This window comes from Myxocyprinus asiaticus, chromosome 49 (assembly GCF_019703515.2).
Source record: "Myxocyprinus asiaticus isolate MX2 ecotype Aquarium Trade chromosome 49, UBuf_Myxa_2, whole genome shotgun sequence".
Taxonomy (NCBI): domain Eukaryota; kingdom Metazoa; phylum Chordata; class Actinopteri; order Cypriniformes; family Catostomidae; genus Myxocyprinus; species Myxocyprinus asiaticus.
Window position 1 is genome coordinate 6,599,437 of NC_059392.1, and position 17,948 is coordinate 6,617,384.

General features: G+C 36.4%; 1 protein-coding gene across 1 annotated transcript; it reads left to right on the forward strand.

Annotated features, from left to right (window-relative positions):
• Window positions 1-2,691: 2,691 nt before the first annotated feature.
• Window positions 2,692-7,534, forward strand: LOC127438566 (ADP-ribosylation factor-like protein 4C). Its single transcript, XM_051694231.1, has 2 exons — window positions 2,692-2,930; window positions 3,037-7,534. The coding sequence occupies exon 2, from the start codon at window positions 3,316-3,318 to the stop codon at window positions 3,892-3,894; it is 579 nt and encodes a 192-aa protein (XP_051550191.1). The 5' UTR covers window positions 2,692-2,930; window positions 3,037-3,315; the 3' UTR covers window positions 3,895-7,534.
• The last annotated feature ends 10,414 nt before the right edge of the window (window positions 7,535-17,948 follow it).

Below are 17,948 nucleotides of genomic sequence, written 5' to 3' on the forward strand. Positions count from 1 at the left end.
TATTTATACAATAAATAACAATTATAGAATGTATTACAATAAAGACTTACATGTCACATTGTTCTGCCTTCGAGTTAAGGTTTTTTTAAAAAAAACTATTAAAAATTTGTTAGGTCATAGGTTGTTCTGAAGATCCATATCAATTAAACTGTTACATTTATAAGACACAGCAAAAAATGTTTTGTTTATTTAAAGTGGACATCCTTGAGTTTTCTGTAATACCAAATAATTGTTACTAATATATCAAGTAGCCACAGTATGCAATAGACTGGCATGTCTTAAGGTCAATATTAGGTCAAAAATGGCAAAAAAAAAAAAAAAAAAAGAAACAGTTTTCACCAGAAACTCATGTCAATCATTGTTTTGAGGAATGAAGGCTATACAATGCTTGAAATTGCCAAAAAACTGAAGATTTCATACAAAGGTGTACACTACAGTCTTCAAAGACAAAGAACAACTGGTTCTAACAAGGACAGAAAGAGATGTGGAAGACCAGATGTACAACTAAACAAGAGGATAAGTACATCAGAGTCTCTAGTTTGAGAAATAGACGCCTCACATGTCCTCAGCTGACAGCTTCATTGAATTCTACCCGCTCAACACCAGTTTCATGTACAACAGTAACGACAAGACTCGGGTGCAGGCCTTATGGGAAGAATTGCAAAGAAAAAGCCACTTTTGAAACACAGACATTGGACAACAGATAATTGGAAAAGAGTGTTATGGATCTTAACCCCATTGAGCTTTTGTGGGATCAGCTAGACTGTAAGGTGCGTGAGAAGGGCCCGACAAGACATCCACATCTATGGCAAGTGCTACAGGAAGTGTGGGGTGAAATGTCACCTGAGTATCTGGACAAACTGACAGCTAGAATGCTAAGGATCTGCAAACATGGAGGAGTTTTTGATGATGAACTCTTTGAAGTAGTTTAAGAAGTTCTGAAAAAATGTTCAAATTGTAATAGTAATTTTTCACGTTATTAATGTCCTGACTATACATTGTGATCAGTTGAATGCCACTTTGGTGAATAAAAGTGCCAATTTTTTTCCATAAGAGCAAAATCTGTACATTATTTCCAAACTTTTGGCTGCCAGTGTATATATATTAGTATTATTAAAGAATACTTATGTAATGGTAAACATAAATAAAGTATTTTATAAATACTTTTTTTGTGGATGTTAAAAGTGATCTTTGTCATATGCGATACTATATAATAAAATTTGTCATACTATATATATATATATATATATATATATATATATATATATATATATATATATATATAATACACTATATATTAGGCTATATATTTTATAATATATAGCGTTTGCTGCCTAAGACATAAATTATATATAAAGATATAAATTAGATATAAATTATAGACTATCATGTCCACACTGACAGATATTCATGGTTTGGGGTAATATTATATTATATTATTATATTATATTATATTATATTTTTAGCCCAAACCTTGAACATCTAATAGTGTAGATATAATATAAAATAATATAATATGATATAATATATTACTTAATAAAAAACAATACAATTAATTTTAAATAATGTAAAATGACTAAAATGTTTTGTAATATAATCTAATAAAATAATATAAAATGTATAGAATATTTCTGAATAATTGATATTATATTTATACAATAAAATATTTTATTTTAATAAAAAAAATAAACTCTTTGTTCTTATAAATTGCTTAAACATGCTTCTTAAATCTTAAATTAATTGCTTCTTAAATTAATAGACTATATATAGATCAGGTCAGTCAGTTTTATTTGTATTGCGCTTTTCACAACACACATCGTTTAAAGCAGTTTTACAGAAAATTATGCTGTAATGTCTTAAAGTCCTCATTAAGCAGTTTAAATGAAACTACATATTATTACAATGCAATATGAATAGAATAAGATAGATTTTAATTAAAAATATGTTTGTTATATGTTTTTTAGGCACCAAACACTATGATTATGTAATTAAAGATGTATTTATAATCTATCATGCCCACATTAATAGATGTTCATCTTATGGGCTAATATATAATATAATATAATATAATATAATATAATATAATACCTGAAAAAATAACAATGCAATTCATTTTAAATAATTTAAAATATTATTTATTTATAAAGTAAACTTTATAAAATATTTCTAAAGAATTTCTATTATATTAATAGAATAACATATTTTATTTTAAAACAAATAAAATATTTGTTATTATACGAACACTTACTTAATGTAACAAGTTCCCCATGAACCAAACATTACACTGATTATAAAATAGAATATAAAATATGTCAATATAATTAATATTATTTTTATATAATTGTTTTTTTTTTTTTTTTTTTTCATAAAATAAAACCTTTGTTTTTGTAACAATACATGCTTCTTGTAACATGTTTTACTACAATACAATGACAAAAGTATATATATATATATATATATATATATATATATATATATATATATATATATATATATATATATATATATATATGCGCCATATCCTTTTTTTCTGGGGGTCATGATGTACATGGCCTGAGGTTGCAAATCGTGTTGTGGTGTGACTTTCTGAACTGGTGTCTCCTTGCTTCGCCTCTCCAGTGTGGGAGGAGTTCAGTCAAATTTGTATTCCTCACACACACACACGCATACACACACACTCAGCAGCGGCAGCAGTACATTTACTTCAGTGCATGTGCTGCTCCCGATCTGGCGCGGTGCGGGAATCCTCCGTATCAGCGTCGGCTTGTTTTATCTCTACTGGGGAAACGCCTCGCTCCTTGACCTTACCGTCTCGGATTTACGCGGTGTGAGGGAGATATCTGATCGGGATATTCATACGTACATGGTACTGGAGCGATAAACGGAGGTCTGCAGCACAACCTATCCTCTAAAAATTACGATCACAGGAGGTAAACCCAACGCCCTTCCCAGACCGCCGTGTATATCTGCCTCGGATGATGTGTAATGGAGACAGAAAATGCTTTTATGTGTTAACATGTTTGTTTTGTTTTTTAGGATAAGCAGAGCTCCAGTGTTTCACTGACACATTAAGTGCGTCTTCTGTGAGCGGTGTGGCCGATTGTACGTTTTATGGATCACCTAATGGGATCATGACTTGATCTTTTTTTCTTCATTATTAAAGTCATCCCAGTTTGGAAGCTTAATAACGAATGAAACTGGAGAAATTACAGCCTTAAACCATTAAGCTGGTCCTCAGATTCTTGGAGAGACATTGCCTTTCCAGATAAGAGAGGTTGCCATGTGATTTATTGATTGTCATATATTTGTTATAAGATGGGGAACGGTTTCTCCAACATTGCCGCATTCCAGTCCTTGCACATTGTGATGCTCGGCTTGGATTCAGCTGGGAAAACCACGGTACTCTACCGCTTAAAGTTTAATGAATTTGTCAACACAGTTCCCACCATTGGCTTCAACACTGAGAAGATCAAACTCAGTAATGGCAACGCCAAGGGAATCAGCTGTCATTTCTGGGACGTCGGTGGCCAGGAGAAGTTGAGACCTTTGTGGAAGTCCTACAGCCGGTGCACAGATGGTATTATTTATGTGGTGGACTCCGTAGATGTTGACAGACTTGAGGAAGCCAAAACGGAACTGCATAAAGTCACCAAATTCTCAGAGAACCAAGGAACTCCTCTCCTGGTGATTGCCAATAAGCAGGACCTTCCCAAATCTCTCACGGTTAATGAGATCGAGAAGCACCTGGCGCTCCATGAACTCAGTCCATCCACAACCTACCACGTCCAACCGGCCTGCGCCATCATAGGCGAGGGACTCCATGAGGGAATGGACAAACTATACGAGATGATCGTCAAAAGAAGAAAATCGCTGAAGCAGAAGAAGAAACGATAGAAAGTCGTGCACTTGTGTTGAGAGTACAATTTGGATTTGGATTGTTAACTCTCAAAATGTTGCCATGAAAGATATGACGGGTGTTGCCTTGGTGTGCAAGAATTGCTAACACATTATGATAGCTTTCACCTTTGATTTTAACGAATATACCGCACAAAAGATCATTAGTTGATGTGCATTCATATTGTTGGAAATGTCATTAAACTTTGATTCATATGTTTTGATAGTCATATTTGAATGCGCATGAACTACTGATTTGTTTAAAACTGATGTGTAATTTTTCGTAGGTTGATTTCTGCGAAAAGTGTGAACACAGTACGTTTACATGCACTTTTAAAGTCTGATTTCAGTCGGACTAAATCTATAATCATTTAAAAATGTCATCTATACGCTTTAATCCAACTAAAATCGTACCAGTCCAATTTTTGCGCAGTTTTCTGGATGTTAACGTACTTGCTCTTATCCCAGTTTAACTAGCAGAGACAACTATAAGTACATTTTTATTAGGCTGATTTCTGCCAAAAGTGTGAACACACAGTACTTTTACATTCGCTTTAAAATTCGATTAATGTTCGATTTCAGTCGGATTAAAACAAAAATGCTTTAGTCTGACTGAAATCGTACCAGTCCAATTTTTACGAAGTCGGACTAACAGACTTCGATAACGAGACTGTAGCTTGGCTTCATCCAGCATGTATACGCGTTAATTTTTGCGATGTCAGCCTAACAGACTTCGATAACGTGATTGTAGCTCGGCTTGTCCAGCATGTATACACGTACATTTTTGCGAAGTCAGACTAACAGACTTCGATAACAAGATTGTAGCTTGGCTTCATCCAGCATGTATACACATTAATCAGAACTCAATTTGCCTCGGTGTTGTGCACATGCTTCAAAATATTTAAATGCCATATTTGTCTTCCTGCCTTCAAATATTCAATTACACATTATGTCATGTATACTTTGACAGACAGATGAAGATTATTGTTCAACTACAGAAAAAATGGCTATATCTCGATTTTAAACACGCATGAAGACGTACTGACTGTGGCTTTATGGCGCTATCAAAATATTGCTGTTTGTTTGTGCATTCTGACCAACCCAACACATATAAACATTGCCTCACCCAATGGTGTGAGTTTGGCGCGTGAGTTACCTGTTTGTCCGAAGATGGATGGTCTGTTTGGGAAACCTGTTTAAAACATTCATTATAATAAGTTTGGTGGCGCAGAAATTACACGCTTCACCTTTATGCATTATATGTTTGTTAATGACTTATTAGTGAAAGTTATTATAAAGTGTTAGCCAAGATGAATAATACTCATAAATAAAATGAACCAAAAACAAATTAAATAAATAAACAAAATATAAAGAAAACATAGAACTAGTCAATAATTTAAAACATTAAAATAAGAGAAAAAAATGGGCTGGACCCATATTGCTGCTTGATATTAACCCCATAAATATTGCTTCAAATTTAATTGCTTGCCTGTAATCGCTTTGATGAGACCTTATATGAAAAATACTTTTGTTACAAAGTCATTCCTTAAATAAACTGAATGCGATGTTGATGTTTAACACCTACATGCACCTATATGTAAAATTAAACATTGTATGTTTCGGTTGCTATTATATTGTTAATTCCTTTTGTTTTTCCTGCATAAATAGCAGCGCATTGAACCATGGGTACAGTTCCTGTTGCACCAGAGTGGTTTATACTTATTTTGTTTTATTTTTATTTTTGTCTTCCTGGCTTTCTTTTTAAAGGTTGGTTGAAGTGCCTACACAGGCCTGAAACGTGAAAGGATACATTTGTTTTGCTGAAATGCTACTTTTTAACTTAACAATCAGAGGTTGTGTATTATGAAACCATGTAGTGAAATGAAGACTGTTTATGCACATGATGCCAAAAATATTAAAACTAAATTATACCGAAATGTTATCGGAATACTTTTGTTTTGCATTTTTTTGGAATACATTTATGAGGAAAAATCCTTTAACGTTGTGTGTAATTTTTACAGTTAAAATGCTTTCTATTATCACAGTTTAATCTGCAGAGACAACTATAAGTACACCATTTGTAGGTGGACTTTCTGTTTTTGTGCAATGGAAGGGGTGGGGGGGGGAGTAGTGTTTGGGAAACCTTTTTGAAAGCAGTTATTATTGTTGCAATTTCATTTGGTACCACTAGTGGCACACTTTAGCTTTAATTTAAAACTTGTTTATTTGCTTTTGAAATGTAGTTAGAGTACAGTACTCTGGGCTTTCCCTCAATAGTCAGCATTATTTTGGGCAGTGAGCCTGTTTTCTGTAATTAAAGTGGCAGTCTGGTACAACAACCATCACCCATAATTCCCTGTGCTGTCAGATCTACATGATTTCACTTTGTGCTGGATGACTGTAATCCTTTTTATTTAGCTCCAGGCTGTCAGGGGCCCACACGTGCATGCGTTTGAGCATGACACACTAACGGGACCGGGGTAATGACCCTTTAGCGCTCAGCTAGATTGGAAATGGATATTAATAGGAGAACTCGCTCATTGTGTAATTAGTGAAAAGCCACAGTGGGCCACAGAAGTCCCTCTGCTGGGAGTACAAAGGGGCCCAGAAACACACAACGCAACACCTGCTGGGTGGGAATGCACAGACATACAACATCAATAAACGACACAGACGTCAATATACTGGCTTGTATTGAGCGTGATTTAAAATTAAATTTACTTTTTACCAGGCTGTGCTGCGGTTTGAAAATTATAGTTATTTTTAAACATTAAATGGGGAAACTTTTGCATGCAAGTTCAGCATCATGCTACATTGTTACGCATTTAAAAAAAAAGAAAAAAAAAAGAAAGTAATTACTTGCAATTTAGAAAACAAAACACTTTTATTCTGGAAGAGGCCTGCTTTTTCATTTGAGAAGACACTTATGATTGTGTCAAGGTATTTTGACCTTTGACCTCAAGAAATCTTCATGATTAAAAAATTCATGATATTTGGAAAAAAAAGAAAACATTCTTGAAAATCATGTATGTGCCAAATAAGGACAATATTTGATTACTAAGATTACATTACATTTCTAAGAACATACCTTACAATCTTCCTAAAAGGTTCTAAGCATAAACTGTAGGCCACAAGACAAGAGAAAGTTTCTGAATAATACAGAAACTCACAGTGGAAAGATGAAATAGACAGTTCATCCCAACATTCACCTTTTTTTAAACCTACCCCATGGTGAGGGACTGAAAGTGCTGTTTTTGGAGCAGCAGGTAATGGACTCCTATAAATAAACCTTAATAATTAATGTGGCACCCACTGGAAATTTTACAAGAGTCCAGAAACAGGGATTCTGAGCGTTGATTGAGCCGTTAGTGCTTATAAATGTTTTATAAGATCGAAATAGATTGCAGTTCATCATTCTTTTTATGTTAATCTAATATGAGGTCAGTATTTGAACAGGTTAAGCAGTTAATCAGAACATGTGATTCAATATGTTCAAAAGCACTTTCTATTTACAGTGAATTAGACTTATTTTGTTCTTCTATCATACTTGTTGAAGGATTACTCATGTTGTTATTTATGGAAATGTGGCCATATCTCAGTTCCCAAGGAAACAATCAGATTTTATCAGTAAACAACACTTAAACAAGACTTGTGTGAAGATTGTTAACTACAACTAGCAGAGAAATACTGCAATAGAAAACAACAACAGGCGTATACCTAAAAAAAAAAAAAAGAAGTTAACCCATAAAAAATTGCCATAACAATAGTTTCTGCCAAAAATGTAGTTACTACAGTTAATGTTATTATTGTTAAAATCATAATAAATGAATATTTATCTTCTTCAAACAGTGTAAGAATCTTTATGAATTTGTCTTTTTTGGTTTCCCATGAAAATGTACATATTTATTGTATTAACATCAACTGTAGTAATTATGGTACTTTGGTAGAAACTGTGGATACCATGGTACATTTTGTAAGGGTACATCATTACACTACTAACGTTAGCAAAAATAAGTCAGTGCTGAATAAGTTTGTGGCTTTTAGTCATTACAGTCATGAGGCTATCAATGGCAACACTAGTTTACATTAATGATACACTAATGATTTTATTTTACATTAGGCATATTGCAATTTTTTTTAATGACAATTACATATACAAGTAAATTTATCGTTCTTGCGCAAAAAAAGCTAGATGCAACGGCACGAAAACAGCAGAACAACGGTGTCTCAAAATGCATTTTTTAATAGTTAAAGTTCTTTTTAACTTGACATGGCATCTCAAATATTGTGCACTCCTGCACAAGACACTAAAAAACACAGCAAGATGGACAACGGTCAAAGATGTCCAGCCAAAAATCATCCTTAAGTGACTTTACAGCAGAATATTCAAATGCTTAAGTGTCAGGTGTAATCTGATTACAAATTAATTAGTTAACCTAAATGTAGTTAATTTTTAAGTAAAAAGGTAGTCTAATGCATTACATTTAAAATTCTCATAATTAGATTAAAGTAACTCACTTTCAATTACTAGGGCTGGGAAATGTAATCTGTGATTAATAGTTGAATGTTTAACGCATAAAATTAAAATAAATCCAATTACTGCAATATACGTTTTTTATTTATTTATTTATTTATGTTTTACTACCTGAAACTTCGCAAATGTTTTTCCCCATTTCCTGTGGCTAAAATTGGCCTATTGGCATATTTAATGATGACTAACCAATTTCTTGCAAGTTCTTTGGGACAAAGTATAAATATATTTATAATTATATTTGAAAGTTTATTTTAATGTACCGTGTAACATGATTAATCGCGATTAATCACAGAAAATTGTGCAATTAGTTCAAAAATATTTAATCGATTCGCAGCCCAAGTAGTTACTTATTACTTGGATCACACATGTTTTTAAAAATATTATTTAAGTATAATACATTCAGAATTTGAATTGATATGTTTAATGTTGATCTGTTTGCTTTTCTGTGAGAGCTGAAGGGTGTGCTACAATAAACAAGTAGGAAATGTAGACATTATATAGACATTGTTGAGTGTAAAAACAAAATCTTTTCTATAAAAAGTGTTTTAGTAAGTAACTTTAAAGTACAATACATTTTAATGTGATTACCTTTTGATTAAGTATCAGATTAAAATGTAGAGAAGTAATTTGTAGTGGATTACTTTTTCAGTAATTACCCAACACTGCCTCCAAGTATGAACAATAGTGATACTTGCATTAGCAAACACTGCTAACAACCCAGTACAACAATAAACTAATTTCTTTCCTGCTTTCATTGTTCCCTCTTTCTTTAATTACACACTATGTGTGTTAAACACATGCCCGCAACCATTGTCAGGTGAAAAGATGTATCAACTTTTGACCTTTCTCCTCAGCGAAACATGAAAACAAGCTATTAAACTGTCATTTGTTGCTCTTAGCATGCAGCCAATGTTTTGTTTTGGCACCTGTAATTACTTGTTTGTATTGTGAGTGGTGGTGGTGTAGTGGGCTAAAGCATGTAAATGGTAAGCAGAAGGTTGCTGGTTCAATCCCCACAGCCACCACCACTGTATCCTTGAGCAAGGCACTTAACTCCAGGTTGCTCGGGGGGATTGTCCCTGTAATAAGTGCACTGTAAGTTGCTTTGGATAAAAGTGTCTACCAAATGCATAAATGTGAATGTATTGGCAAATGTGTAATTGCATGTAAATTGTATGTTTTCATGGACGAATGTTGGGGTAAAGAATTCATAAATTAGACTCGAAGACAGTGCTATTTCACAATTCACAGTATAACCAGCTAAAACACAAAATGGCAGAGGAAGAAATGACCACATAGGAACAGATGAAAAGGTTTCTGTGCTTTAAAAAAAAAAAAAAAGAACATCTATTTTGGTCATATTGAAGGATTTGTCTATTAATAAAACCCCTTCTTTGTGCGACTCCATGCCGGTTTTCCGAGAAGTGATTCCATTAGTCTTTCAAAACACCTGGTGAAAAAGCTTGGTTTTCTGTGTTATTGAAGTATTTAGGAGTTCCCTGTTCTCTCTCGCATTTTCCTTGGCAAATCTCTTTACCCGTCGTGACATGCCTGGCTGTGTTTCCTGTGTTTTTGTATGACACCTGTTTACCCGTCTTTCCCATCCCCCTTAGTAGCTTGTTCTTTACTCTTCTCCAAGCGATCTCTCTCTCTCTGCATTGCTGCTGGCTCACTCATCCCTTAGAATAGTCTTTCAGCAGCTAACCATATTGAAATGAGTGGAGATGTCTGTGATAGCTGAACAGATGCTCTCAGAAACAGGGGTTAAAGCCCTCGAGAGAGAGACAGAGAAAGAGAAGGAAATGTATTTATGTTAAAGGATGAAATAGCCTTTCTAGACTCTCTCTAGAACTAATGGTTCACTGAGCAAAGAATGAATCAAATATGGATTACTAAAAGAAAAGCCTTCAGCAAACAGTGCTGTTAGTTCTGTGGTTTCTCATAAAAAAAATGCAAAAACAGCTGGTCTCCTTGCCTGGCTGATTTTAATGGGGTTTTGGACAGTTGTCAGCTGGACAGGCTCTTTGATCATGCTAGACCAGCTTAAACTAGCTCAGACCACAAAACCACCTTAGGCCTTTTTTTTTTATATAGACTAAGCAGGATATTAAGGTGTTTTAATATTGTTTAAGCCATCATGAGGTCTGTTTTTGTGGACTTAGAGAAAGAAGCAAAGAAAGAGAGAAATACAGAAAAGGAATGATAAAATCTTAACTTGCCAAGGTGTGACCTAGTGTAAACTTCCTGTGAGCATGAGTATCTCGATCACAGTAGAAGTCTATCTTTCTATCTTTTATGGTAGTCTATAAGACTATTTTTAAATTCAGACACAAAACCACAGGTGACTCACACTATGCATTCTGGAGAGAAAAACAACAATCAGCTCCACATACAACAAAGAGTCCCTTGCAAAATAGAGGGTTCTGGCAAATTTGCCGCAAATTCGCCACTCATTATTTTCACATGCATATGAGCTTTGCAGCAAACTCTTCATTGTCGGCAAAGGTTTGCTGCAGGTTCATCACTACCGGTAAAGAGATACAAACTTCTGGCAAACATCTGCGGCGAATCACAAGCTCATTTGCATGTCAAAATAATGAGTGGGAAATTTGCGGCAAGTTTGTCAGAACTCTAGTTTTTCCGTAAGGTGTGTAATCCGGTATAAAATAAAAGGACAATATGGTATCAAAACTGACCCCTTTTTATTTAAAATTCTGACATCTTTTACTCACCCTAATATGCCTTTTCAATCATGACTTGTCGTGAGCCAATGACATTTGGTGGTGTTGTGTGCGTTTACATGCGCATCAATACGCAGATAACTATCAAAAATTGGCTTATTCAAAAAAATCAGACAACGCAAGAAAATCGCATTTACATGAGATTTCAAATCATCTGATTATTCTCTGCTTTTGGCGTCAAAACGAAAACAGTCATGCACAAAACACTTGCAAACATTGGATAGGCCAGTAACAACACATGTAGAGATGTTTACATGCAAAACGAAAATGGTGAAATGGGAAAGATTGTACGTGTGCCAGTAGGTTTTATGTTTAAACCATTTATGACCTTACCCTGATAAAGGAAAGCTGTTTGAGGCATTTGCATGACCACACATGTTGTCTGTGTATTCAGTATCTTGTTTTGTGTTTTTTTCTCTCGTTTTTAGAGCTTGACAGCCCCCAGCCACAATATACTTTCTATGTATGGAAAAAAGCAGCTCGGAGGTTCTAAAAAAATATCTATATATATATACAGGTGCATCTCAATAAATTAGAATGTCGTGGAAAAGTTCATTTATTTCAGTAATTCAACTCAAATTGTGAAACTCGTGTATTAAATAAATTCAGTGCACACAGACTGAAGTAGTTTAAGTCTTTGGTTCTTTTAATTGTGATGATTTTGGCTCACATTTAACAAAAACCCACCAATTCACTATCTCAAAAAATTAGAATACATCATAAGACCAATAAAAAAAACATTTTTAGTGAATTGTTGGCCTTCTGGAAAGCATGTTCATTTACTGTATATGTACTCAATACTTGGTAGGGGCTCCTTTTGCTTTAATTACTGCCTCAATTCGGCGTGGCATGGAGGTGATCAGTTTGTGGCACTGCTGAGGTGGTATGGAAGCCCAGGTTTCTTTGACAGTGGCCTTCAGCTCATCTGCATTTTTTGGTCTCTTGTTTCTCATTTTCCTCTTGACAATACCCCATAGATTCTCTATGGGGTTCAGGTCTGGTGAGTTTGCTGGCTAGTCAAGCACACCAACACCATGGTCATTTAACCAACTTTTGGTGCTTTTGGCAGTGTGGGCAGGTGCCAAATCCTGCTGGAAAATGAAATCAGCATCTTTAAAAAGCTGGTCAGCAGAAGGAAGCATGAAGTGCTCCAAAATTCCTTGGTAAACGGGTGCAGTGACTTTGGTTTTCAAAAAACACAATGGACCAATACCAGCAGATGACATTGCACCCCAAATCATCACAGACTGTGGAAACTTAACACTGGACTTCAAGCAACTTGGGCTATGAGCTTCTCCACCCTTCCTCCAGACTCTAGGACCTTGGTTTCCAAATGAAATACAAAACTTGCTCTCATCTGAAAAGAGGACTTTGGAACACTGGGCAACAGTCCAGTTCTTCTTCTCCTTAGCCCAGGTAAGACACCTTTGACGTTGTCTGTGGTTCAGGAGTGGCTTAACAAGAGGAATACGACAACTGTAGCCAAATTCCTTGACACGTCTGTGTGTGGTGGCTCTTGATGCCTTGACCCCAGCCTCAGTCCATTCCTTGTGAAGTTCACCCAAATTCTTGAATCGATTTTGCTTGACAATCCTCATAAGGCTGCGGTTCTCTCGGTTGGTTGTGCATCTTTTTCTTCCACACTTTTTCCTTCCACTCAACTTTCTGTTAACATGCTTGGATACAGCACTCTGTGAACAGCCAGCTTCTTTGGCAATGAATGTTTGTGGCTTACCCTCCTTTTGAAGGGTGTCAATGATTGTCTTCTGGACAACTGTCAAATCAGCAGTCTTCCTCATGATTGTGTAGCCTAGTGAATCAAACTGAGAGACCATTTTGAAGGGTCAGGAAACATTTGCAGGTGTTTTGAGTTGATTAGCTGATTGGCATGTCACCATATTCTAATTTTTTGAGATAGTGAATTGGTGGGTTTTTGTTAAATGTGAGCCAAAATCAACACAATTAAAAGAACCAAAGACTTAAACTACTTCAGTCTGTGTGCATTGAATTTATTTAATACACGAGTTTCACAATTTGAGTTGAATTACTGAAATAAATGAACTTTTCCATGACATTCTAATTTATTGAGATGCACCTGTATAATATCTAAAAAAATATGTTTTTGATTTTACAGAAGAAAGTCATATTAACCAGTAATATAAATGTCATGGTCCTGTCACCTTGGCAGGTTGGGTTTCTCTCTGATGGGACCGTGGCATTATTGTCCCCTGTCTGTCTTGTGTTTCGTGTACGTTCTTTGTGTGAGTGCACGGGTCTGGTTGTTAGTGATCGCCGTGAGTGAGTTATCGCCGTGAGCTCTCCGGTGATGTCACGATCCTGTCACCTTGTCAGGTTAGGTTTTATCTGACAAGGACCGTGGCATCATTGTTTCCCATTTGTTTTGTTCCAAGCATGTTGACGTTTTTGCCCTCATGTGTTTCAGGTGCCACTGGCACAAGAAATGAGCGTTTCCATGGGAACCCTGATTGTTTCCATGGGAACGTTGATCATGCCAACTTTCAGCTGCGAGCAGTACCTTCCCCTTGTTTGTTCATGCTATTAATCCCCTCATGTGTCATGTCCTTTGCTGGATTGTTAAATGTAGTTTAATGTTGAATGTAGTTTGTTGCAGTTTGTAATGTGTTTACATTATAGATAGCTGTTTTATGTTGAGTACTAACCTCATTCTCTCTGCCTAGTTGGTCCTGTCACTTGTATCTGTTGGTTGCCCGCGTGTCGGGAGTGTGGATGCTTTCCATTTTGCTGCGTGTCAGCGGACCTTCCATGGAGGATACTTTGTCTCTGTCTGCGTGTCGGGAGAGTGTATGCTTTCCAGTGTGCTGCGTGTCAGCTGGTCTTACACAGAAGTTTCAACAACTCAGTGACTGCTCTAAATTGCTGTTAATAAATCCTTTGAACTGTTCCTCTGCTCTTGGGTCTGTTGTTCTCACTAATGACCATTACAATAATATGCCTACTTTGCCCAATCGTGGTAGCGTTTTATACCTCAGAGACCCAGGTTCTGGTCCCATGGGAACCACGAAGTAATCAGGTTCATGTAAAGAATAGTAAACATGTTTCGGAGGTTGTATTTTTGCTCTAAAATAGATTTACTCCATTAACGATTAGGTTTAGGGGTTGGGTTAGGGGGTCGAGTTAATAAAATATGCATTCCTGTTGACTATATAACATCATTTACAACTAAAAACACAACTTGCTTTTGGCGCCACTCTGTGGACATTTCACCTGGAAACTGGAGCTCACACATGCCCATACGTTCAACAACACTTCCCGCTTCGGCCACTGGGGGCAGAGATTTGAATTTCGGTAAGCACAGACTGATTTCAGCTGAAGAACTTTTAACTTACTGTTACTAAATTCACAGTGAAATCAGTCTGTTTACTCTGGAAATATGTCGAAAGATTTGTTCTGACTGTTCTCAGATGCCATCACTGTTAGGCAGGAAATGGGCAGAAAGCATCCACCATAATGGATTATTATTATTTTTTTCTATTTGTCTCTATCCTTCTGTACTCCTTATGCCTTTATTTCTCTCTTTCTTTCCTTCCTTTTCTGTCTTCTCTTCCACCCACTTTTGTTGTGCTCAGACATCTTCCACTTAAGCAGAAATACATCTTTCTCACTCCTTTTTTTTGTGCCCTACTTTTTCACAACTACTTCACCCACCCACCCCCTCTCACCTTCCTGCCATCATTTTTTCTGTCTCCCTATTTCATGCAATGCATCATTTCATTTCTACGCTCTTGGATATGGAAGATGCTGCTTTGCTGACGAGTTTACCACATATTGTTGATAACTGATTAATCCTGCTTAGTAGTTCAATCAGTTTTCTCTCTCTCTCTCTCTCTCTCTCTCCCTCTCTCTCTCTTTATGTTCATCTTCTCATCCTGTGTGTGGGTGTTTTTGCATTCAGGCCATTTAAATCACATTGTCTGGATTAAGTCTATGGGACTATGAAGTATATACTAACATCCGTGCTGTCTTGAATATACAATGGTGCTTTCATGTTTTGTTGTGTGTGCAAAAACATTGCTGCGTGCCTCAAGTTTGCCAAAGACCACCTTGGCACTCGCTACTGGGAAAGTGTTTTGTGGAGTGATGAAACTAAGGTTGAATTGTTTGGGAAGAACATGCATCACTACGTATGGTGTAAAAAGGGAACCGAATACCAACAAGAAAACATCATCCCAATGGTGAAGTATAGTGGAGGGAGCGTCATGATTTGGGGCTGTTTTGCTGCTTCAGGGCCTAGACTACTTGCCATCACCGAGGGAAAAATTAAATCAGAAGTTTACCAAGATATCCTATAGGATAATGTCAGGGTGGCTGTGCGCCAGCTGAAGCTCTGTAGAAGTTGGGTGATGCAGCAGGACAATGACCCTAAACATCAAAATTAAATCCACTATAGAATGGCTTCAAAAAAAGAAAATCCACCTTTTGGAGTGGCCCAGTCAGAGCCCAGACCTTGACCCAATAGAGATGCTGTGGAATGACCTCAAGAGAGAAGTTCACACCAGACATCCTAAGAATATGACTGAGCTGAAGCAGTTCTGTAAGGAAGAATGGTCCAAAATTCCTTCTGAACATTGTGCAGGTCTAACCCGCAGCTACCGCAAATGCTAGGTTGAGGTTATTGCTGCCAAAGGAGGAATGACCAGTTGTTACAATTGAAGTCAGAAGTTTACATACACCTTAGCCAAATACATATAAACTCAGTTTTTCTCAATTCCTGACATTTAATTGTAGAAAACATTCCCTGTCTTAGGTCAGTTAGGATCACTACTTTATTTTAAGAATGTGAAATGTCAGAATAATAGTAGAGAGAATTATTTATTTCAGCTTTTATTTCTTTCATCACATTCCCAGTAGGTCAGAAGTTTACATACAATTTGTTAGTATTTAGCATTGCCTTTAAATAGTTTAACTTGGGTCAAACATTTTGGGTAGCCTTCCACAAGTTCCTCACAATAAGTTGCTGGAATTTTGGCCCATTCCTCCAGACAGAACTGGTGTAACTGAGTCAGGTTTGTTGGCCTCCTTGCTCGTACACGCTTTTTCAATTCTGCCCACAAATTTTTTATCGGATTGAGGTCAGGGCTTTGTGATGGCCTCTCCAATACCTTGACTTTGTTGTCCTTAAGCCATTTTGCCACAAATTTGGAGGTATGCTTGGGGTCATTGTCCATTTGGAAGACCCATTTGCGACCAAGCTTTAACTTCATGGCTGATGTCTTGAAATGTTTCTTCAATATATCCACATAAATTTCCTTCCTCATGATGCCATCTATTTTGTGAATTGCACCAGTCCCTTCTGCAGCAAAGCACCCCCACAACATGATGCTGCCACCCCCATGCTTCACAGCTGGGATGGTGTTCTTCGGCTTGCAAGCCTCACCCTTTTTCCTCCAAACATAACAATGGTCATTATGGACAAAAAGTTCAGTTTTTGTTTCATCAGACCAGAGGAAATTTCTCCAAAAAGTAAGACCTTTGTCCCCATGTGCACTTGCAAACTGTAGTCTGGCTTTTTTTTATGGCGGTTTTGGAGCATTGGCTTCTTCCTTGCTGAGCAGCCTTTCAGGTTATGTCGATATAGGACTCGTTTTACTGTGGATATAGATACTTATCTATCTGTTTCCTCCAGCATCTTAACAAGGTCCTTTGCTGTTGATCTGGAATTTATTTGCAAATTTCGCACCAAACTACATTCATCTCTAGGAGACAGAATGTGTCTCCTTCCTGAGTGCTATGATGGCTGCGTGGCCCCATGGTGTTTATACTCGCGTACTATATTTTGTACAGATGAATGTGGTACCTTCAGGCATTTGGAAATTGCTCCCAAGGATGAACCAGACTTGTGGAGGTCCACAATTTTTTTTCTGAGGTCTTGGCTGATTTCTTTTGATTTTCCCATGATGTCAAGCAAAGAGTTTGAAGGTAGGCCTTAAAATAAATCAGAATCAGAAGCTAATTGGCTAATTGTCTAAAGGCTTGACATAATTTTCTGGAATTTTCCAAGCTGCTTAAAGGCACAGTTAACTTAGTGTATGTAAACTTCTGACCCACTGGAATTGTGATATAGTCAATTAAAAGTGAAGCAATCTGTCTGTGTCATGCACAAAGTAGATGTCCTAAACGAATTGCCAAAACTTTAGTTTGCTAATATAAAATTTCTGGAGTGGTTAAAAAAATAGTTTTAATGACTTAACCTAAGTGTATGTAAACTTCTGACTTCAACTGCAAATCCAAGGGTTCACTTACTTTGTCCACAGCACTGTGAAGGTTTAATGGGATGTGTTCAATAAAGATATGAAAGATTATAATTGTTTGTGTGTTGTAAGTTTAAGCACATTGTGTTTGTCTATACTTGTGACTTTGATGGAGATGAGATCACATTTTATGACCAATTAATGCAGAAAGCCAGCTAATTCCAAAGGACTCACATACTTTTTCTTTCCACTGTAGATAGATAAATAGACAGACAGACAGACAGACAGTTTAGTTTTGTTGTTAAGCAACTGTGTCTTGTAGATCTATAATTCCTCCTATGTTCTGCTTTAGAACGTGATGACTCAAGTCTGAGATTTTATCAATCAGGGGTTTAACACTGTGACTTTTGCCCTGTAATACATGCCCTCAAAAGAGCCAAAAGACCCTGACTAGACAGGAGGCATAGGGATTAGATGTTAAAACCAGTTTTACATCAGAGTCATTTTAGCTGTTTGCCAAGGCTTAAAGAATCTCTGAACTCCGAAGGG

Bases quoted from the DNA above. Each gene is read 5' to 3' on its own strand.
- LOC127438566 (XM_051694231.1), top strand. From the start codon at position 3,316: ATGGGGAACGGTTTCTCCAACATTGCCGCATTCCAGTCCTTGCACATT.